The 21,812-nt window shown below is 39.4% G+C and overlaps 1 protein-coding gene across 2 annotated transcripts in view; it reads right to left on the bottom strand.

Moving 5' to 3' along the window:
- Window positions 1–21,812, bottom strand: part of pitpnm3 (PITPNM family member 3) — a 160,015-nt gene that overhangs the window by 65,828 nt on the left and 72,375 nt on the right. For both annotated transcript variants that reach the window (XM_081614744.1, XM_081614745.1), the window contains exons 4-5: window positions 5,877–5,947; window positions 5,573–5,793 (exon numbers count right to left, since the gene is read on the bottom strand). In XM_081614744.1, the coding sequence (XP_081470870.1) occupies window positions 5,573–5,793; window positions 5,877–5,947 (292 nt within the window). The remainder of the gene's footprint in view (window positions 1–5,572; window positions 5,794–5,876; window positions 5,948–21,812) is intronic.

Below are 21,812 nucleotides of genomic sequence, written 5' to 3'. Positions count from 1 at the left end.
GCCTGTGTCGGGAGCTAACAGGCTCACGACGCAGACATGACCATCCGAACGGCAAAGCCCACCTCGTCATCTGAACTCTACTCACAGTATGTGATGCAGAAATAATAGCTTAAGATGATCAATTTAACATTTTGGTGCATTTTTATGATGTTTTAGATTTAGAACAGTTCCAAAAGGAGCAGGCCGTTCATGCTGTAGCGGACGCTAAACTAGAGTTCAGTTTCTTAAAATCTCATTCTGGGGAATGTTAACCACTGATAGTCCGGTAATAATGTCGAGCTTATATTTTTATGGGTATTTTTTTTCTTGCTTTTTACGCAACTAAGTTACAAAAAAAAGCCCCTAAAAAGTTTAGTTTTAAGTTATCCCATCTTCTAAAGCAGCTATGATACATGTGGCTAAAGGCCAGAGTGTTCAAAGCACAGCTTCTTGCTAGTGCAGTGACTCTTAGACAATTAATATAGAAATGTACAGAGTTTTAGACTTAAAAGAGATACAGCAAAATGTTTGTGTTCATCTTGCTATTCCCAAATGATTAAATTATCGATCATTGCAGTAATTGTTAAATAGATTAAAAATCAATCCACCCAAAAGGTTATGAATATTCTAAATTAGCCAAAATTAACAAGAAAATACTTCTTCAAAATAATGTTTTGTCTTTGCATTGTGAAATGGTTATTTGGAATATTCGTTTTCACACTGAATAAATATGCTCATAATACACATTAGATTTTTCTTAATATTTGAGTTTTAAAACATACAACTGCAATAAAAGAGGAATTTGTTATAAAAAATGTTTACTTCACCAAGGGTGTCAATAATTGTGGATAGCCCTTCTCTGTGCATTCTGTGTATTTTTTGTGTCTAGGCAGCTTTCATGCTGTCACTCACTTTGGAGCTAGAGAGCTTAAAGAAAAAACAAAGTAGGTACACCAATTCCTCAAATGTATTCAGAAGAAAAATCGTAAAAACTACACAAATCCTTGATCTGGAAACTGAAGAAAGCACTGATTATGATTACCCCAAATTAGCTTTTACAGTAGAAAATATTGCAACTTCGACAGTGTTTACAAAATCCTGCCAAAACATAGAGAAAATTATCTGCTGAAAGTTGATTTCTGCATCTTATTTATTTTTTCTTTGTTTAAACGAGCAAACACTTGAATAAAGTCAATGCATTTTGATTGCAATAATACATGTTTAGTAGCTCGTGATTACTGTCTAGTGCAAAAATAAATAAATAAAAAAATTCAATTGATCTTTCGCAGATTAAGTTGTGCCCCGTGTGTCCCGACAAATAAAATACAGAAAACCGACGCGCGTGCCAGCGGCTCAACAGTTGCTCCGATGGGAGCTTGTTGTTTTGAATATTTCATCTAGATGTGCAAGAAGCCAAGTCGACGTCAAGCTGCCGCGCGCTCCCACCGCTCTGCTGCCTTTTCACATTCCTGGCCTTCGGCGCCAACATCAGTCACAATCCAAATACATTCTGTCAGCCGAGGTGATCGGTGACATTTCAGACAAAAACATCCTCAGCGTATAATTGGAGAGCAGCGAAAACTAATTGACGCTGTCAGAGATAAAACCAGTGACCACTGGGAAATGTGACACTGAATGTAAAATGAAATCATTAGTTACTCTTGAGCAGCCGCCTCAAAGGCAACACTTGGGAGAAAGAAAAGCAAACAGATAAATACAGACATATCTTTACCACGTGTACATCTGAATGACCCAGACATGCACACTACTAGCTCACAGAGATAATTGCAATGAGCACAAGTGTTGTGTTACACTTGTGTATGATTCATAATTGGGGCGACTGTTTACTATGGAGCTGCCCTTGCTACGTCAACAATTAAGCTCTTTTGTAAAGCTTATACACAAATGACACCTGAATGCAAAGTGACAGTATGTAATGAACCAGACAGATTACAGAGAATCCAGGAATAATTGATAATATATTGTAATCTAAGTATTTATCCAAGGTCATTCACATTTTAACAATAAAAAAAACCACATTTATAGCTTTATATTATGTTCTAAAGTTATTCCCTCATCAAAAATATACCTGAAATGTTGTTTTGATTCTTTCATGCATGTCTGAGAAATTTTTCATGGCAACCATTCAGCTATTCAAAACACCTGGGTGGATGTAGCTCCGCCTTCGAGGACAAAGTTCCTCCTACTCTCAGCTTCTTCAGACTAGCCAGAAGCAATTAGCAAACACCGGGTGGAACAGTGTATCTGCTGAGTTCATTCTCAGTGCAACGCTTGTAAAAACTTTGCTAAATGGTTAGTAGAGGAGCCATGTTGGGATGACATCCTGAAGGCGGAATTTCTGGAAGAGCAGGAGTTTTTAAAGAGACGAAGGCCCAATTTCATGGTATTAAATTATGAAATTAAATTCCTACAAGTCACGTTTGATACATGTAGGAATTTTTAACAACTGAACGTAACATAGTGACTTGATTGTGCTATAAAATGGCACCACGTGCCTTTGAAATACATAATTCTCCTTTAATAGCGTTTGGAAATTAATGTTCAATATACTTTTGAGATATAAGGATTCTCCTCTGCACTTTAATTATATTCACACTGTCTGTTTATGAGGTCTTCATCAATAAAGTTTTCCAATTACTATTCCCCAGTTATCCTGGCAGGTTTGCACCTTAATGCCTGATGTTTGAAGGCTCTCCAAATTCAGGTAATGTGGTGAATATTTAAGTTGGTGTGCAGAAAAGGTTCTAATAAAACATTTTTTGGACGACTTTTTATTTCCTCATAAAGACTTGGGTATTTGATACATTTTGCAAGTAGTGACTCAAACAAGATGGTAGGAAAATAGATTCAATTTGTGTGCCTGACAGAGTACAATTTGAATACGCAGCTTTTTCATGTTGCATGAGTAAAGCTAATATTCACAGTACATGCAGCAAGGTCACCGTCAGCCCTGTCAGGGTGCTGGTTGCTGTTTGGAGTATTTCAGAGGTTTTCTTTGAAAATAAAACAACAAAGGCTTTCAACTGGATCTGTCTGAAGGACTTGTTTGTGTTTAAATAATACGTCCCTTCTGACAAGGAGAAATAAAAAAAAAAAAGGGAAATACAAATCTGTCTCCTAATCTTCTTGATGTTTTCTGGTTCCTGTTCATTATTCTGCCATTTAGGATGCATTCACACCAGCCCTGTTTAGTCCACTCTAATCAAACTCTAGCTTGTTTGCCTAGGAAGTCTGGTCCAGGACAAAAAACCAAACTCTGATCTGGCTAAAATCCAAGGTTGCGGTTCGTTGAAGTGGACTTTGGTCCATAAATATGGATGTGAATGCCAAGTGGACGACACAAGGAGCACAGGTCGTCGACTCTAGAGAAAAACATGAATTCTTTTAAAAAGCACAGAGTTACAGACTGGCTCCGTGCTTTTTGGGTGTTCATCTGTTAGCGGGACCGCATGCTGATCCTGATTCTGACAGAAATATCATCAGGTTTGACCCAGTTCCTCTTTCAGGAAACTGTTCTGGCACACTTCGCCAGATCTGGGGAAAGGACTGCGTTTCTAAAAGTGTCTTCTTTTTGCTTTTTAAATATTTGGGGATTATGTGACATAAATAACTAGTTTGTCATGTAAAAAGTTGGAGATATGTAGCAGGAGCTACAATGTCGCATTGTTCTCTCATCCTCTGTGAAAAGTCTGAGCATTTCATCGCGACCGCCCGCAGCTACGTGTCGGCTTGTTTTCTCCCTCCTGCGGCACGAGGTGGAGGGCGGATCATATTATCCTATTAAACGCTTGGAAGTTTGGATTTCCGCATCAAATTGTTCACAAAAAAGCCTGTGGCAAAAACTGGTGTTTACATTTTTTTTTGTACCCAAATGGAGACCCCAGCAAATTTTTATTCACATCAAAATAAATAAAAGATAACTTATTCCCATCCTGAAATAGTTTGTATGTCCTCCAGCAACCTAGAAAAGTATTTACATACAGGCACACCTCAGACAATTTGAATACTGCATAAAACTGTGATATTTCTGAGTCATAAAGTCATGAAGTGACATTAATAAATCAAGTCAAAATGCTAGTTTCATTCATAAAAATTCTGTTTATATCAAACATAACTCAAAAGAAATTTGACTTTGTAATTTGACACCTTGAAATTGGGTGTTTCTTTGAGGAGCTCCGGCTCTTTCTGATGCTCCGCCTCCAGTGTGACATCACAACAGCGCTTCTTATTATGACGTTTACAACCATTTTTAGGTGTTTGCTAATTGCTGCTGCTAGTCTGGAGGAGCTGAAAGGGGGGAGTCACAGGGAAGGGATGCTCTGTGAGAGCAAACGTGAAGGCAGACCGACCCCAGATGGTTGCCACGGGAGATTCGAGGACATGAACGAATGAATGTGTTTTTGATGAGGGAATAACATTATAATATGGTGGATTTTATATCTTTAAAAGCAGCAAACAACTTAAGACTGAGATGGATGTTGACCTTCTCCCAGTTCTTCATCTAATCTCACCAACTTGAGCTACGCAAAGAAGAACGAGCAACATATTCAATCTCTAGATGTGCAAAGCTTGTAGAGAAAGGATTTACAGATGAGTTCAATAAATATGGATTCTAAAAGATACTGACAGAATGGCCTGATTACTAACACTTTGCAACTATTTACAGCCTCACAGTGGTTTCCCACATAAAAATTTAAAAACTGCAACTAAATTAAAATCTCAGATTTCTTCATACCAAATCCAGTTTCTGATTTAAAATGATCCTTTTCTTGCTCGCTCTTTTTAAACAGAGAATTTACAGAAAAAAAATTTCAAGTAAGTTGCATGATGGAGTATTAGGCTACAAGGATTTATGTATATTATGAGAATATAGTAATGTCAAAAAAACACACAATTTTTCCACAAAAAACAACTTCAAATTACGAGACAAAACCAGTTATCAGTATCTGATATGAGCAGTTCAATCCGTGTCGCTCTGTCTTCAAAATGTTTGCATGATCGTTCCAAAGTTCGGCTGCTGCTGATAATTTGATGCTGCTGTGTTAAAAGTATTTCTATAAGCATTAAATATTATCTGTATAACTTATACCAAAGTAAAAATGAACAAGATGCTCAACATTACTCATTTACATTTTTTCTTTTTTTTTTGTTGTATTTTTTGTGTTTGAGTTCTCATAAAATTATGACTTTATTCTGGTCATATTATGAGTTTATTATGTAATTTTAAAAAAGATCTATTTTACACTGGCCCTGATATTCCATCAACCTCCATCCTAGAGTCACAGAGTTGACTAGAACCGAAAGTCTAAATAAAAAGAAGCTGTAAAACCCACTTCACAAAACAAGACGGCGGCTCAAGGAGTGCATTGGCCACAAATGCAGATCTTACAAAAATGAAACCTTCAAAAACCCAAAATTGGATTGATTCACAAAATTCCCCAAAGAACACGCTTTGGGGATTCCCTATTTCTTCGGGAATATGAGTATTTTTGTAAGGTCCCATAAAAAGAAAATAATAAAACCAGCTGTAAGTGACGTCAGGGCAAGTAACGGTGCTACTGCCGCTACTCACTTGGACACCAGAGAGAAGGCTTCGGCGCACACGGCCGGACACGGCACCAGTTTGATCATCACATGCTCCTCGGCGGCCTGGAAATGCACCCGGGTCACCTTCTCCAGCACTGAGGCCAGCGTGGCCACGTCACCAGCCTTTGTGCTCGGGTCGCCGCCTGCCGTGTCCAAGATGTTTCCACCATGCACCGCCAGCAGCAGCACGTGGGTTTTACATTTCCTCTACAAAAGAAGGATGATGAACAAGGACAGATGCTACAAAAGCAAAGAAACAAAAAAAAAAGAGGAGAGAAGAAAACACCCACCTCTGCATCCTCCAAACCTTCAATGCTGCTCTGAGGGGCGCAGCGCGGACCGCCCAGCTGGTACAGACCCTCTGGATTAGATGAGTAAAGAAGCAGGAGGTGGTGAGAAAGGAAGGAAAGAATAAAGAAGGGGAAATAAAAAAAATAGGGTCACTGGAGGAGCAACTTCACCCAGACACACCTATAACAGCGGCATAAGTGGATATCGATCAGCGAATATAGTCGATATTACTAATGCCTCTTCATCTCTCTTCATTTTGGCTCTGAACTGCATGCTGCCTCCATGTAGCCGCGGGCCGGCGTGGAGAAACCGGCAGATTCAGTCAGTTCAGGCTGTAGACAGCAGCAGCGTTATTGTTTTCTCTGCTGCAGCGTCTATTACCATCACACGTAATTACCTTTTAGCTGCCCTGATGCGATAAAAAGCAGCAGACTTGTTTTCCTAAAGATAAAAAAAAACGTGATTTTTCTTTTTAGAACAAAAAGGAGTGTCCCTTTGTCTGTCTGGTGGGGGCATTACACAGGAATGTCAGCCAAACTCATTAGCCCATCCAAACCCTCAGCATGCTGTGTCATCTTATTCCTTCTCTCTCTCTGTCTGTCTCCCTCCCTCCCTCTCTCTCTCTCTCTCTCTCTTTCTCTCTCTCCTCTGCTCACTGGCTCGTTGTTTATTTGGCCTCGTCTGGGACCGACTGTCATGGGAGGCTCTCACAGGCTCGTTCGCTGTCGGCTCCCCTTCTCTCCATTCCCAGCCTCCCAGTAACCCCCACCCCCCACCGACCGCCTGCTTGCTTGTCTGGAACAAAGAAGCGTCAACCAGGGACCCGACACAGTGCGCTATTTCTGGTCGCAGAGAAGCAGGAAATCAATGCAATGAAGTTTTCTTGGTTTGTTTTTCTTTTCGAAAGTGCTGCAGGAATGTATGTGTGGCAAGAAAGTTTTAAGAAATACCATGTGAGCAAGCAAACACTGATGTACAGGGGGAGAAAAACTGACATCAAGAATTTCAGAAGGTAGATGTGCTACTCTACGCTAATTGATAGAGGCAAAAGTATAAATGTTGAGGTTGTTTGTGATGTCATTATACCATATTTAAATTTACTTAGCTGAAATGATTGCTTATTCTAGTGATGTTATTTTGTGAGTTTTGATCCACTTTCCAAGAAGATAACTGCTTTTGTAATTCAGAAAATAGTTATAGTTAGCTTGTTAGCTAACTAACTTTAGCTTCATTCTTGTTTGGGGTTTTTCAGAGAGAAGCTGACGAGTGGTGATTTATAGATTAGCAGATTTGCATCTTGCTGGTCAGTCGTCTAATTTTCCATCCATGCATTTTATTCGTTATGATCCACAGGTGGTTGAATGAACACGAAGCATCAACATAGGGAAGAAATGTTAACATTTAAACAATTTAAACATTGGACGGTTGCTGCCAGCAGATGGGCTTGGTCTGAATATTTCTGAAACTGATCAATTCACACACAACCATCTCAGGTTTGCAGAGAATTTTTTTTTTAAAAAAGAGAGAAAACCTAAGAGCAGTAGTTGTGACGGCAGAAAATGAATTGCTGATAATGTCGGAGGAGAACTGACAGACTAAATTGAGATTGTATAAAGGCAGCAGCTGTTCAAATAACCACTCAATACAACTGAGGTATGCAGAACCCCAGCTCTGAAAGCACAGCACATCAAACCTTGAAACAGATGAACTACAGCAGCAGGATGCCACACAATAGGTGGCGTTCCTGTCAGCTAAGAACAAAGAAATTAGGCTGCATTTCACACAGGCTTACCAAGACTAAACAGTAATGGACAGAAAAAAAATGTTGCAGAGTAACAACAAAATTGCTTCAACAATTGGTAACAGATTTGAGATCTTTCCATTTAAAACTAAGATGTGCAACATTTCGCCTCGGAGTGTACGGCTTTCATTGGCCATGAAGAGTTCATCGGGTATAAGAACCATCACAGGTTGAATGTTTTTGTCACGCAGCAAGAATACAGCTGGACCACTTGGTGTCCTGTTAACTAGAATTGTGGGATTTTCAGAAAACCTGGTTTGACTAAAAGTCCAGCTAATCCAAATCTCAAATATCTACATTTTTATGGTCTTAGGACAAACTCCAGTGTGCATGTTTTTTTTTGTTTTTTTTTTTGTTAAATCTTCAACAAGGTCAATTGGATGCCAAAGAGGCTTTTAAAATTATTCTCATCTCATGACTCAAATACAGACTAAAAGGTTTTTAATAATAGTAATAATAATATACTTTATTCATAAGTACCTTTCAACAAGAAGCAATAAAAATTTAAATTATGCAGAATAAAATGGGATAATGTGACTACAGAGAGTACGCTGTCGTGAACAGGTGGGTTTAGAGTCTGGATCAGAACAGAGGGAGTCAATATTTCGAGTGTCCAGTGGGAGTTTCAGCTTCAGACAGCAGAGCTTTCAGCTGCTCTGCTCCCCATGGAGACGAGGGGAGGGGAGGGGAAGAGAGGGGTACGGCGAAAAGGATGGAGGAGACTGAGCTGTGGAGAAGATCTGCCAAAATAATTTAAAGTACACTTTTAAACAGGTAAAACACGATGTTTACCTTTATTGACGCTTAACAAAGTCCATTTGGTCAAACTTAAGAATTGAAACAGATAAAAGTCAAACTAATTTGCAGTTTGCATGCAGAGTCGTTCTCACTCACCGCAGCTCTGGCGGGAGAATCTGCTGACAGTGCAAATACTGGACCTGCACTCTGCAATAGAGGCAAGAAAAACGTAATGGGTGAAATGAGGCCAGAAGATGTCGCATTCGCAGTTTCCCACATGCCATGTAAGGGCAAAATTTGTGAAAAAGGTAAGGTAGGTTAGTAAGTTGATTTTTGGAGTAAAAATATGTCGGAGGTAAAAATAACAATGATCACAATTCCTCTGCCAGAGTCTTAAAACAGCTCAGGTGGGCTAAATAAAAATACGGCTTTAGATTTTTTATTGTTGAAAAAAATTTAAATCTAAGTATTAGGGTATTTTAAAAGGGGGAAGTATTTCCAGGCGCAAAGTGCCGTTTTATAGCACAATCAAGAAACCGCCTTACAGTCAGTTGAAAAAATATTACAAGGTTTGTGGGTGTACCCTCGGAAAATGTGAAAAAGTTCAACATATTATGGGTGTAAGTATGTCATAAAAGTGCAAAATGGCTTCATCAGTAATCACAAAAGAAGGGAGTAAGCTGGTATTGAAATGATGCACTTCAATTGCAGCATTGTGTTGGAAAGTACAGCGACAGCCAATCAGGAACAAAGCAGCTGCTTGCAACAAACGGCAGGAGTCCCAGTCAGAAGAAATTGTAGAACTCAGTCAATTTATCATTTGTCGGAGCGGCTCTCACGCTGGGACTCCTGCGTTTCATGTCAACTGTAACATTTGTCTGATATTGGGGGAAACCGACAATGTTGGATTTCTATTGGCAAAACAGTGACAGAAACAGCCGTCCTGTGGTTAAAGGCATTTCACGTTTTTTTTACTCTGCACGGTCTGTCTGCATTCATACTTTCATTCTCCTCTCAGAGGTGAGTCCTGCTTTCCGGTAAGCTCTTCACGAAGCTCCGTGGTGTTTAGCAGATCTCTCGCTGGAGTCATTCTTTCCCTCGAAATGACCTGACGTAGCAAGGATCCAATGAAATGCTGGGAAAAGTCATAGTTCAGTCATTTCCAGTGGCTTAAAGCCTAGTGAGGTGAATGTCAGTGCATCACAGAAGTCGGGGACGCGACACGACTCGGCTACAAGAGCGAGGAAGAGAAAATTGACCCCAGAAAGTGGGTTTTGAAGATGAAAGGGTTAGACGGAGAAGTCTACTACAGCTGAGAGCAGAAGGATGAAATATTGATCCTTCTTGTGGATCATTCTGTCAAAGGAACCGTGACTGAAACATCACAGCCTCAAATAAAAGCCAGAGTTGCAGAGTTTTGGTTTTCTGCGACGCCCTCAGAAAACCTCTCGCCTCCGGGGTCTCTACCGTTAGGACACTTACCCATTTATCACCTGCAAATGAGCAGATAGGGAGAAAGACAAGCAGGAGAATGAGAGCAACAGGCAAAAATGTTATCTTCATCAAACAGAAGATTGGCTTCGAGGCTACAGGTTCATGTTTTCAGAAGGATAAAAAGAAAAAATGGCAAAATGCCTTCTGAGTTTCCTGACTGCTGGAGTGTGAGTCAACTCATTAGAGAGCTCCAATCTCAAAATCTGTCTTCTGTATTGCTAGAAGACGTGCACAGAAAACAACAGCATGGTTTTCCTGAAAATGATTTTGTGCTCGACTTGATGAAGACAAGCTGTAAAAGATAAAATGTAGACTCAAAGACCAACCTCTGCCAACTTCAATTGAGACTTTAAGAGTGTTTTCACACCCGATAGTCAGGTAGAATCAAAGTCCTAACATGTGTTGCATGTTCAGATGGTGCGGTTCATTTTCACACTGCACTGTGCCAAACCATCCAGTCCAATCCTTTGAAAAACCTGTTTACCTTCCTCAGCTGTGGTGGCGCTGCACCAAGGACCTAATGAAGGAAACGACAAGAAAACGTCTGAAGAAAACTCTTAATGCAACTTTCTTCATCATTCTGAAGCAGAAATGGAGTGGCATCAGATTTTATGTCTGTGACCATGAGCCATTTCTCCAGCTAGATGTAGACCTGCACACTTGTTTTGATTGTATTTACCCAGAATGCCCTGCACTATAGTCCACTTCCTGCTTTTGGAGCAGTCTCCGGTCTGCTTGGTGTTCCACAGTTCAACTGAACCGAACCAAGACCCAGATTTTTAGGAGGACCCAAGTTTGCTTTGTTGGTCCACATTGCACATCCACACCTCCCCAATGAAATGAACTGTTTAGGCAAACAAACTAGAGTTTGATTAAAGCAGACTGGTAAGGGCTGTTAATATGGAAGCTTTAGCGAAAGTTCAAGCTGGAAGACTCCACCCCCTTCGTTCGCCCATCGACGTCATGCCCATCTCCGACCTCAGCGCTGGACCTCACCCGGCGCGTTCAATCAGCAATCAGGCTCTGCATAAAAGGATCCACACCCAAGCCGTCAGCTGATTCCCAGCTGCGTTCAACCCACCACCTCCCCTTCTCCACCCACATCCTTCAGCTCTAGGATGGCACCCTTTCCCGACCACCACCACCAGTGTCGGGCCCCGGGGGAGAGCATCCCTAATCAGTTATCGGGATGTTCATCGAGTTCACATCAAATCTCAGCTCAAATTAGCTGCCGGGGTCCGAGCGCCAAAGAACTGTTATTCATTCCTGTCATTAAATCTTTTAATTGTTCCCTTTTGTCCATCTGAGTCTCTCCAGATTGAAATACATTTGTAGATGAAGCTATTAGAAAGTGGCAGGCAGGTTCATGTAGATATTTGTTATTTGTGTGCCAACCACATTTGTTTGTTTATATTGCCAAACAAAAATTAGGTCTTTTCTCATGTATTACAGCACTTAATGGTCTGGAGCGCTGCAATTTTTTTCAGATCACCGTGGTTACAGGAACAAAGAAGCTGATGGACTTACCTGCTTACAGATCAAAGGATTTTCTCTTGTTCTTTATTTTAAGGGGCAGATTGGGGAGTGCAAATTTTTGTATTTTCAAACTCATCTTGTGCTCAGGCAATTTTCACTTTCATCAATAGAGGAACCAGCAAAACACGCTAAAGCAAACATCCGTCTTCCACCATTTAAACTGAGAAGAGAGTCATCATATAAAACAATACCTGAACATATACAATTTTGGACGACCTTTCTTTCACTTTTTAGGGTTCACAGCAAAGCAAGCCCTGAATGAAAATAATCACCAGCTTTTTTTTTAAGTAAAGACATATCTGAAAACTCAAAAACAATCAAAAATAATCATAAGATACAGAGAAACCATGCAGTTCAGCTCAGGGCCGTGCAGAGACCACTAAAGGGGCAGGTGCTCAACAACAAAAAAAGGGCCCATCTAACCGCATTCTAGGACAGAATATTAACAGCCTCTCAGCTTTCAGAGTTTAATAAACAACGATAAATTACAAAATTGTGAGATATACAATCAAAGCTAACGAGCATCTCTATATAGAGCATAACACTATGCCTATGTAAGATATTTTATTAGTAATTTATTTCTGCAGGTCTATTTTGTTATAGGAAAGTATTGCAATATTCAAACCCGCAATTTAGCAAGATACAGTATGTAAATCAGTGCTGGACCACCAGACATATTTTGTCTTTACAGAATTACACAATTAAAAATATAAACAAGGGCACAATGCAACCTATTAGTGTACTGTAATATATAAAAATGAGCTGCCTGTTTGCTATTTTTGCAGTGGAGATGAAGATGGTCCATTCAGGAAAGCAGAGCTGCATGTGGAACTGCAGAAAAACGAAAATTGAATTGTTAATGCTTGCCACCATGAGAAAAGCCTACTGAGTTTTGCTAAAAAAAAAAAAAAAAACATAAAAAAAATTTTAAATCACACAATTTTGACTCGTGAAGTTAACTTTAGTTTTTGCAAAACAAACTTATTTGCGCTTGTCAGAAATCTTTTCTTGCTATTCTAAGTTTTTGTTTGTGACTCAAAGTTTTGCTTGTGATTCTCGCATGACGTCGTGGGCAGGGCCTAAAATCACAACAAAAGATTTCTGATGTGTGCAAATAAATGTTTATGTTTGGTAAAAATTAGTTATTTAATAATAAAAAAAGTCTTTTAAACAAAACTTTTTTTTTAAAGGAATCATTACAATTCCAAAAGTTTTGATTACAATTTTATTTTAATAAATGAGGTTAGTTTTTTTTTTCTTCCATTGAATAATTGGGAAACAAATTTAACTTCATACTCTGCGAACCAGACCCTAAACTTAAAGTCTGGATTGAGTTTTTTCCTACATTAATCACACACTTTTATTACATTCATTATATCTATCATGGTAATTCAGGGTGAGTTATTTAAAATTCTAAATGAATGTTGTTGGAGAATTATTTGTTATTCTCCTTCAAGATACATTTACCCAACGCTGGAATAAATGAAATGTACATTATGCAGCAAAGGAAATTAGAAGATCGGACATATATTCATTATGGAGATGATCGGTTTTGGACGGGCGATGTGCCCTTATTGCATAAGCGATACTGAAGAATGACTGATATCATTAGATACAGGGGAGAAGCTTTTAGCAAAGTCGTTAGCTAGCAGTTAGCTAATAGTCTGTATGATAAAAATACTGATAAAAATACTGAATCGATAGATAAGAACAGTTTCTCCTCACCTGGTTGTCTCCTTCCGCTCAGCAGTTCTTCAGAGAAAGGCAGACGCAGAGGCCGGTCAGTGTCTGTTGTATTTCATTACCTCTCTGCTTAAACCGCGACTCTGAGCTGAAGCAGAAACGATACGCTCAACGTTTTCCGTCTTCTGACAAGTAGCAAGTCTACTCCACTTTATTCACCAAAAACGTTTTTTTTTAATTCGCCAAAAACTGTTCTGTAATCTGGATCGTTTGCTACGTTGAGCTCCAGTTAGCCGCCTCATCTCACTGCGAGAGGCAACTGCGTCATGCGTCACGGGCAAAAGGTCAAAGGTAACAAGGTTATTAGGCTTATGTTATACAAAAAAGAAACAAAAAAGCAAAGAATTTTAGCACATATTTTTATGTGTCTGAAGAGAGCTTAGGAAATAATAATAAAAAAAAAAAATTGACCAAAAGGGCACTTGGGGGCAAGGAGCAAAAAGGGCAGGTGCTCAAACACCCCCAGCGCCCCCCCCTCTGCACGTGCCTGGTTCAGCTGGATACTGCAGCACCAAGGAGGAGCTTTGTGGAAAGAGGCGGGGCTTGTTGGAAAGAGGCGGGGCTTTGTGAGAACAAGGTGAATGGTTGCCACGAGAGATTCAAGAATTCCTCAAACATGAATGAAAGAATGAAAGCAACACTCCAGCTATGTTTTTGAGGAGCAAATAACATCACCTGATATAAAGCTAAAAAAGAGCATCTTTTAAATAACCCCAGCCCTTTTGTACATGACAAATGTGCATGATAAATTTATAGATCATAATTGGTTCTATGTCCCAAATATTATTTGAAGAATGAAAAGGAAGCGGTTCGAGAGGTAAAACGGGCATGAAGTGAAGATGCTAATAAACCTGGCTGTGCGTTTCACCTCAACGGTGTTTAGATGAAGTATTCCTTCCCGCAGCACTTGGTCTGCTGCCAACATCTGGTGCAAGTTTTATTTCAAAAGATATATGTACTCAGCAGCCACTTTAAGGGGTGGACTTGTTACATTGCTTGTTAGTATTAATAGCAAATCAGGACAGCAAATGAAAGCAGTTTAACGTCTAATATAGACAAAAAATGACTTAAGTGGAAACCAAGCATCAAGATGGGGTGAAAATGGGATTTAAGTGACTCTTATGCAACATTGTTTTTGCTGCTGCATAGTCTGAGTGTTATAGAAACTACGGGGATTTTTACACAAAGCCATCTCGTTAGCTAACAGAGAGTGATTTAAAAAGCTTAAAACAAGATCCTACATCTTGCTGAAAACTTTCTTGTAAGTTAGTTCTGTCTTATTTGAAGCATGTTAAAATATTTACACTAGAAACCAGACCAAAAATACTTGGTAAGATTTAGTATTTTTGCAGTGTAATGTTCCTCACGCTCACAATATCTCAAACTAGTGGAGTCAAGGAACAGGAGACTGACATCATGGACAGCCTACAAATCTACTGAAATTCAGTGATGCTGTCATGTCGATATGGAGCTAAATCTCCCAGGAATGGTTCAAACATCGTGTTAAGAAGAGCACTAACAAAGTAAAAGTTCTAAAGGTAAAATAGAGTATAATGAGGTGGCTTACTGGTGTATATTTGCACACATATCCTCATGAAAGCTGCATATTTATTTTAATGTGGACATTAAGGCTTTTCTAAATGCTCAACCCACTCGGCTTTTACCTTGAAACAGCAAATAATTGTGATTTTCCCTTCACTGATGCTTGCATGGAAATTATGCGATAATTGAAAGGGTCGTGCTACCTCCACGCTGTATTTTGTTTGGTGCTAACAGGTTAGGGTGATCATTTGGGGGGGAGGATGTTGTCTCCTGACTGGATAAACAGCCTCTTCTGACCCCTGACTTCTCGTAGGCATGCTAACACACTCGCGCCATCTGTTCACCGCCGCTGCCATCATGTTCCATCATGTTGCCCTCCGGTAAAAAAAAAGACCCCGGGGGACCACGCCGGCTCAGCTGTACGGCAAACCCACGGAACGTACTCACAACCCCAGGCCCACGCTCACATGAAGTGACTCTGGCAACTCTCACACGCATTTATGCCACAACCCTAACAGGCTGCTGTCCGCGTCCTGATGCACTGCAACAAACTGCAGACGCAGGACATCATGTATTCAGCAAATAAGAGGCAAGGCTTCCTCAGCTCTGATGGCTCCAACCCATGTTTTATTTAAACCCGTCTGCCTGAAGCGCAGACGTCTGCGAAACTTAAACTGCTGCGATCCCACTACAAACTATTGACAAACACTCCCCGAAGGATTCTGAATTATTCATCGGGAACTGGATGTAAAATTTATCAAACGGATTAAGAAAATATTACAGCTTGACAAGATGTCAACATTAAAAGTATAGCAAGGGGGAGGGGAGAGGGGAAAATGGCCGCAGTTTTGTAACTCATTCTCTTTAAAAACAGATTTAAACGACTAGCAGAGTGAATTTTTAAAGGGTGAACCACGGAGAAGGAATTTATTTGAACAATCCAGCAGAAAAACCACATTTGTCTCCAAGGAGGGGGAATGAATAGCAAAGCAGCGTGTAAGTCTTCGTTAAGTGTAACAAGTTGTTGCCGCACTGACTGTCACCATGGTAGCTGCTCGCGACCAAGACAGACTAAAGTCAACACAGAATCACTCACAATGTGTCACATTCATATACACCTGGGTTCTGTAGATTGTGGTAGAAAATTATACAGCCTTATATAGATTTCTATAATTTTTGGAGGTTAACAATTGCGTTCAAGTGCTTGACACATGGAGTGATTTTTTTTTATGTAACTTTGGAGGAAACTTTTTATTGTAGAATTGCTTTTATTTCAGCTGCTTTTATTATTGGAAGGATTTTGAGCATAAATTAACCATTTAAGGTTACACCACAACATCTCAATTAAAGTTCTGTACCAGTTTTGACTAGTGTTTTTGTTTATGTTTTTGGTAGAAAGTATTGAGTTTTTTGGTGTGCTTCAAATCCTTGTAACCCAAGTGTGGCCAAGTAGAAGGTCACAAAATGACTCCCAGGACTTTTTATTCCTTTTGGAAAGATTAGAATTGTTGGTTTAATTTGGTTTATGACCACCCTGACATGCACCGCATACTTTTATCATGTTTTTTTCCCTCTGTATTTAATATGAATATTGTTTGGAAAATGTAGTGATCTGAAAGAGTTGTGGTTACTGATTATGTAACTTAGGCTAGATTCACACACCCAAAATCCGCTCTTTTTTTTGCACATTTGCTACCCGTATCTAACTTTTTCCAAACATCCCAATTCTGATCTTTTCATGGCAAAAAAATAGTTTTATACCACTTCCATAAGTGATGCTGGAGATATAATCCTGCACCAACAGAAGACGTTACTCCGATTGCTGAATAAACCTTAACATTGATCCATGAATGGATCCGTTATTACATCCAGTAATAAAGAGCTGCTGTGTGGCGTCTACGTTCTTCTTCTGTGAATTCAAGTTGCTTTGAGGTTGTAAAGATTTAACACAGAAGTCTCGTTGCGGTCACAATTAATTAGAAGTATAAAAGATGACCAACAAAAACTGCATGACCGTAGCGTTAGGAAGCCAAAACAAGAGGTTAATCAAAGGTAATGCTTGATTTACCAAAAGGGAGCAATTACCTTTTCATATAGTGCCAGGTTGGTTTGGACGGGTTTTTTTTTCTTTTTGCTTATTAAATAAAATGATAATTTATACACTGCTTTCTGTATTATTTTGGTCTGATATTAAGATTTGCATGGTGATTTGAAAACATCAAGTGAAAAGGAAAAGTAAAAACTGTATATTGACCAAAGAAGTAAGAAAATGTAAGTAAAAAAAAAAAAGAAAAGAAAAAAAAAGCAGCAATTAAAATCAAACCTTACACTCTTTGGAAATCATTATCCAGAATAATCAAAGCAAATGGTTCCCGTAAGCAAAAGATTAGCATTGAAGGCATGACATTATGCAAGTGTTTTTCTTTTTTCTTCTTCTTCTCCTCACCACCTCTTTTCTGCTCTTCTCCCCTGAGGTCCTCCAGGCAGCAGCAGCAGCAGTGTTGTTGGGCTGTGATTATCTGTCCTCAGTGTGCCATCACACGCCATTTCTTGCTACATATTCTGCAAAGCGGCGATGCTCCAATGCGCTTTTTAATGCACATGCAAACCATTTCACAAAAGAGTATCTGTCAACAAAGGTGCAGATGAAAAATCCCAGACTAGATAATGACGTGTTTAGTACTGTCTTTAAGAGATGTCACTTCTAATCATGATCATGAACCTCTATTCCCCCCCACCCCCACTCCCTACCCCTACTGCTGATTGTCAAATTAGTGAGGAAAATTTTTCTTTCCTTCTTTCAAGCCACTTCAGCAGCTGTGTTTTCAGGAGAAACACAAAACATTCATTTAACAGGAATTAAAACAAGTGCGAGGCTGCCAGCGGAAGAACTGCGAGTGAAAAATGACTTGACTTAAAGGGGGGCCGGGGGGGCATGAGCGGAATGCAGATGAGTCTCATGCCTTAATTTTATTTATTTATTTTTCTTCCCCCCCTTTCTATCTCTCCATGTGCATCTCTGAAACAAGCTGCAGGGCGCACGCCAAGAAGAGGACCATGGAGAGCCGCGGAAAATGAAAAATCATTCACGCATTCATCCGAGTTATGTGTTCTCGTGTGCTGCGTTCCCCTTCTAAAAATAATCAATGTCGGCTTGTTTGGCAGAGCTTTATTGATTAGTCATCTGTACCGAACTGTCAGCATCCTGTGACGTCGCCATGGCAAATGTGTTTGCCAGTTTGGCAGTTGGCATGGAGCAGCTAGCCAAGTTAGAATCAATCGCTTTTATTTATCACAGAGTGGCTCGTTTTCCTAAAGGATTAGTTATGTAATGGCTCTATTTTAGGAGAGAGCGCATTATTTAGCATGAAGAAGGAAGTCGGGAGTGAGCAGAGAAGCAGCGTTTGGGAACACAAACAGAGGAGGTCGAGTTCAAATACGCTCGTCTACCTCAGGTGAAAACTTTAATTCGCTTTCAGATTGCACATTTCTTGACGTGAAGCAGGAAGTGATCTTTGATTTATATGTTTTGACTGAGCGGCCCGTTTAAATTCCTCTTTTCTCAATTATTTTATTTTGCTAATCTATCAATACAAAAAGCTTTAATACTGTGTAATTCCTGATTAGTCACAACTTTACATTTCAAATCTTGTCAAACTCTGTATGTGAAGGCTGTGACAAGCTAACAATGGAATTATATTGTTAAAGTGTTACTAACCCAAAAAATTTGCTTTTCTTTCACTGATGAACTATCTGGTCATATTTTTATGTTTTTTTGACATTTTTGTGTAAATTTGGTCAGTTTTGACCAACCGTCACAGTTGATGTCCTACTCGAAACGGTATAGGTTTAAAAACGAGGTACAGTGTTTCATCACAGAACTGGGTACAGAAATGAAAAAAATAAATATATATATATATATATATATATATATATATATATATATATATATATATATATATATATATATGAACTTCCTGCCTTGAAACTGACAGGTGTTTTATTTTTTGCACAGGGATTGTTCTAGAAGCAATAGAGACCCAAACAACAACAAAAAAGATTAAAAACTAAGTCAATCACCATAACAAAGGTTTCAATCAGATTTTAAATATTCAAATTTGTTTAAAGCTTTCAATCATTCTATGTTTTATTTCCCTTCTAATCTGTGTTATGTTATCACTTAGTTTAAAATCTTCCAGCAACACTCCGGGTATGTTTTTGATGAGGGACTAATGTTAGAAAATGTTGTAAAGCTGAAAAAAGTCGATTTTACATAATACTGCCCCGTTAACTTTGCTGCATTGCTGGAGCTGAACTTCTTCACAGAGCATCCGCACACAGAAATACGAGGCAGTGGTGCCTTAGAAATACCACTCAGTTGCTGGGCTTTTCATCACTGAAGGTCACCTCTCCCGGGATGGGACAGGTTCAGAGACACCTCTGGCTCGTGGCGTAATGAATGGAGGGAAATATAGGAGCGTGAAGACACAGAGACCAGGGGAAGAACGGTCGGGGAAGCCGAAGAGGAATATAAAAGGGAATGACAGCTCGACAGAGCAGCAGGAGGCAGGCAATAAACCCAGATTTGCTTTAGCGAACTGGAGATAGATGGAGATCAAAAGATTGTGCTTGTCACAGCTCAGCTATCACAGCTGACTGACACTCCAGCTGTGACTTTAAGGCTTTCCTCATGAGAGACTTTAATGGCTGCTGGATTTCTGAGTGAAAGACAGACCCACCGTCTGACTAGACTGGTCAGTAGAAATGATAAGAGGTGATTAAAAGTGTGTGTGCTTGTGGAGGGGGGGCGAGGGGGGGCCTTTGGGGAGTGGGCTGCAGCTGCTGCAGTTAAAGATTTACCTGGTTTATAATCACATCATAAGTTGTCAGTAGAAACTTTTCTGATGATTTGAATCATCTTTCCGGCAGGCTGACGCTAGCTTTCTAATGTGCTCTCCTACTAAACACAAGAAAACTTTAGATACCAATACTTTTATAAGGTTGGTCAAATGTGCATTGTGGCTTATTTAAAGCAGCAGGTTGTAACTTTTATTAAGAAAAATATGTTTTTTACACATTTGTTGAAGCTGTTGCTATGTCACGACAGCATAATACAAGACAGACGTGCAAAAATCAAATCGAGCTCCTCTGCTTCCTTTAAGTGCTCCTACTGCAGAAATACTCCGGTCAGTCAGAAACAACCAATCAGAGTCAGGAGGAGAATCATAGTGCTGTCAATCACTCTCATGTACATGCTTCTCACACCTCCCCCCTTGCTCTCTTCAAGGCTAGAGCTGCTTCCCCACACCAGCATCTGTTGTGAATGTTAAGGTTAGATAGCATAGCCACCGATGACAGAGGATACACACATTTTTTTCTGTAACTGTAAGCTGTTTCTTCACCATTACCACAATGAGCGGCATGGACATGAGCATCAATGACAGTCGTAAGGCCCTCCTCCTGGCTCTGATTAGTTGTTTATGATTAGGAACAGTGTATTTCTGCAGGTGGCAGTAGGAGCACAGCAGGGAGGAGTATAATTTTTTCACAGATTATTTGTCTCATTAGTCACGACATAGTGACAGTTTTAGCAAATTGATAAAATGTATATTTTTTGTTAAAGTTACAAACTGCACCTTTCGCTAGGATCCAAAACCATGTTATTAGCTTGACTCACCACAACTTTTTCAGCAAAAGCTACAAAAAAAAAAAAAAGCAAATAAAAGAGGCATTGTCGGAATCCAGAGGCTAAACATCTAGAGAATCAGTGAACACCAAAAACGTATCTTCTGTGATGCACAGCAAATACGAGCTTTTCCCCTGGTGTTACACCTGAGTCTCCTCTGTTGAACAATAAAAAGGTATTTCTATTCTTTAAGCAGGCCTAACTTCCTCCAAAATAACTGCTTGAGCCTGTCAGATTTTTCCATTAGGCCGAATCTTCTACAGTGATTTTTAGAGTTGCGGGTGATTTCGTCTCTGCGTACTATGACTGTTGTTATGCCCAGCATGATGGGACGAGGCAGAGGTCTTTATACTTGCTTCAGCTTTCATGAAATGTTGCCACTCATCTCCTTTCTATAGTAGCCACAATTCCTCTGTTCTCACCTCCCTGCATGACCTCTCTTCTATCAGCTGAGGATTGAGTTTGATTTCACTGTTTATTTCGGATTATTTCTGTTTCCTGTCTGCATGAATTTGGCTCCAATTTTCTAGGAAATGCTGACACAAAGTCGGCCGTTATCAGCTGGCACCGGTACTCTCACAGCAAATGATAGCACAGTGGCTCAGTGTGTGTGTTGAAGGCATTTTTTTAAATTCCTGAAAAAGAGAAAACCTGACGAAAGAGCAGAGCTAATATGAAATATCAATAAAAAAAAAAATATATATATATATATATATATATATATATATATATATATATATATTTTATTATGGGGAAATAATTGTTCAGATATGGGGTCTGAATTTTATTCGAATTCCTGAGGTTGTGAAATATAGACATGATCTGAATTTAGAAATAGTTCTTATCAATGGGTACAACACTTCCACGTTTTTATTTCATTCACTTGTCCTTGTTCCTTTAAAACTTTCTTAACCCTGGAGCTTGTTATGGTAGATGTTGACCTTGAAATAAAACACAATTTTCTTTGACATTGTTGTGAAAACTCACTTCCCTTTACTCCCAGACAATGCTGAATATTTTTTAAATCAACTCCCTTTCATAAAGGTGTGTCAAAAGCCATCAGCAGCTCCGTCTCTTGGCAAACAGAATAATAATCCATCCTGTGGTTTTGGGTAAATATTAACTCAGTGAAAAGCAACTTTTTCATAGTTTAACCTCAGACATGTCTTATTGTCTGCAAAAAACAAAGAGAAAGTAAATACATGTGACTAGGAGTGTAATGATGCATCAAGCTCATAAGACAAGTTCAGGTTTGGCTAAACTGTTTTTTTTTTCATGCTAATCTAAAAAGTTTGTTTTAGAGAACGTCTTTATAGCTTATAACTATTCAGCTCATGTTTAAATAGTTTAGGTTTTGAACTGCAGATTTTCAAAGACAGGCAAAATTTATTTAGC

This window comes from Poecilia reticulata, chromosome 13 (assembly GCF_904066995.2).
Source record: "Poecilia reticulata chromosome 13, P_reticulata-male-v2, whole genome shotgun sequence".
In the NCBI taxonomy this organism is placed as follows: Eukaryota; Metazoa; Chordata; class Actinopteri; order Cyprinodontiformes; family Poeciliidae; genus Poecilia; species Poecilia reticulata.
This window is presented reverse-complemented; position numbering and strand designations above follow the sequence as displayed.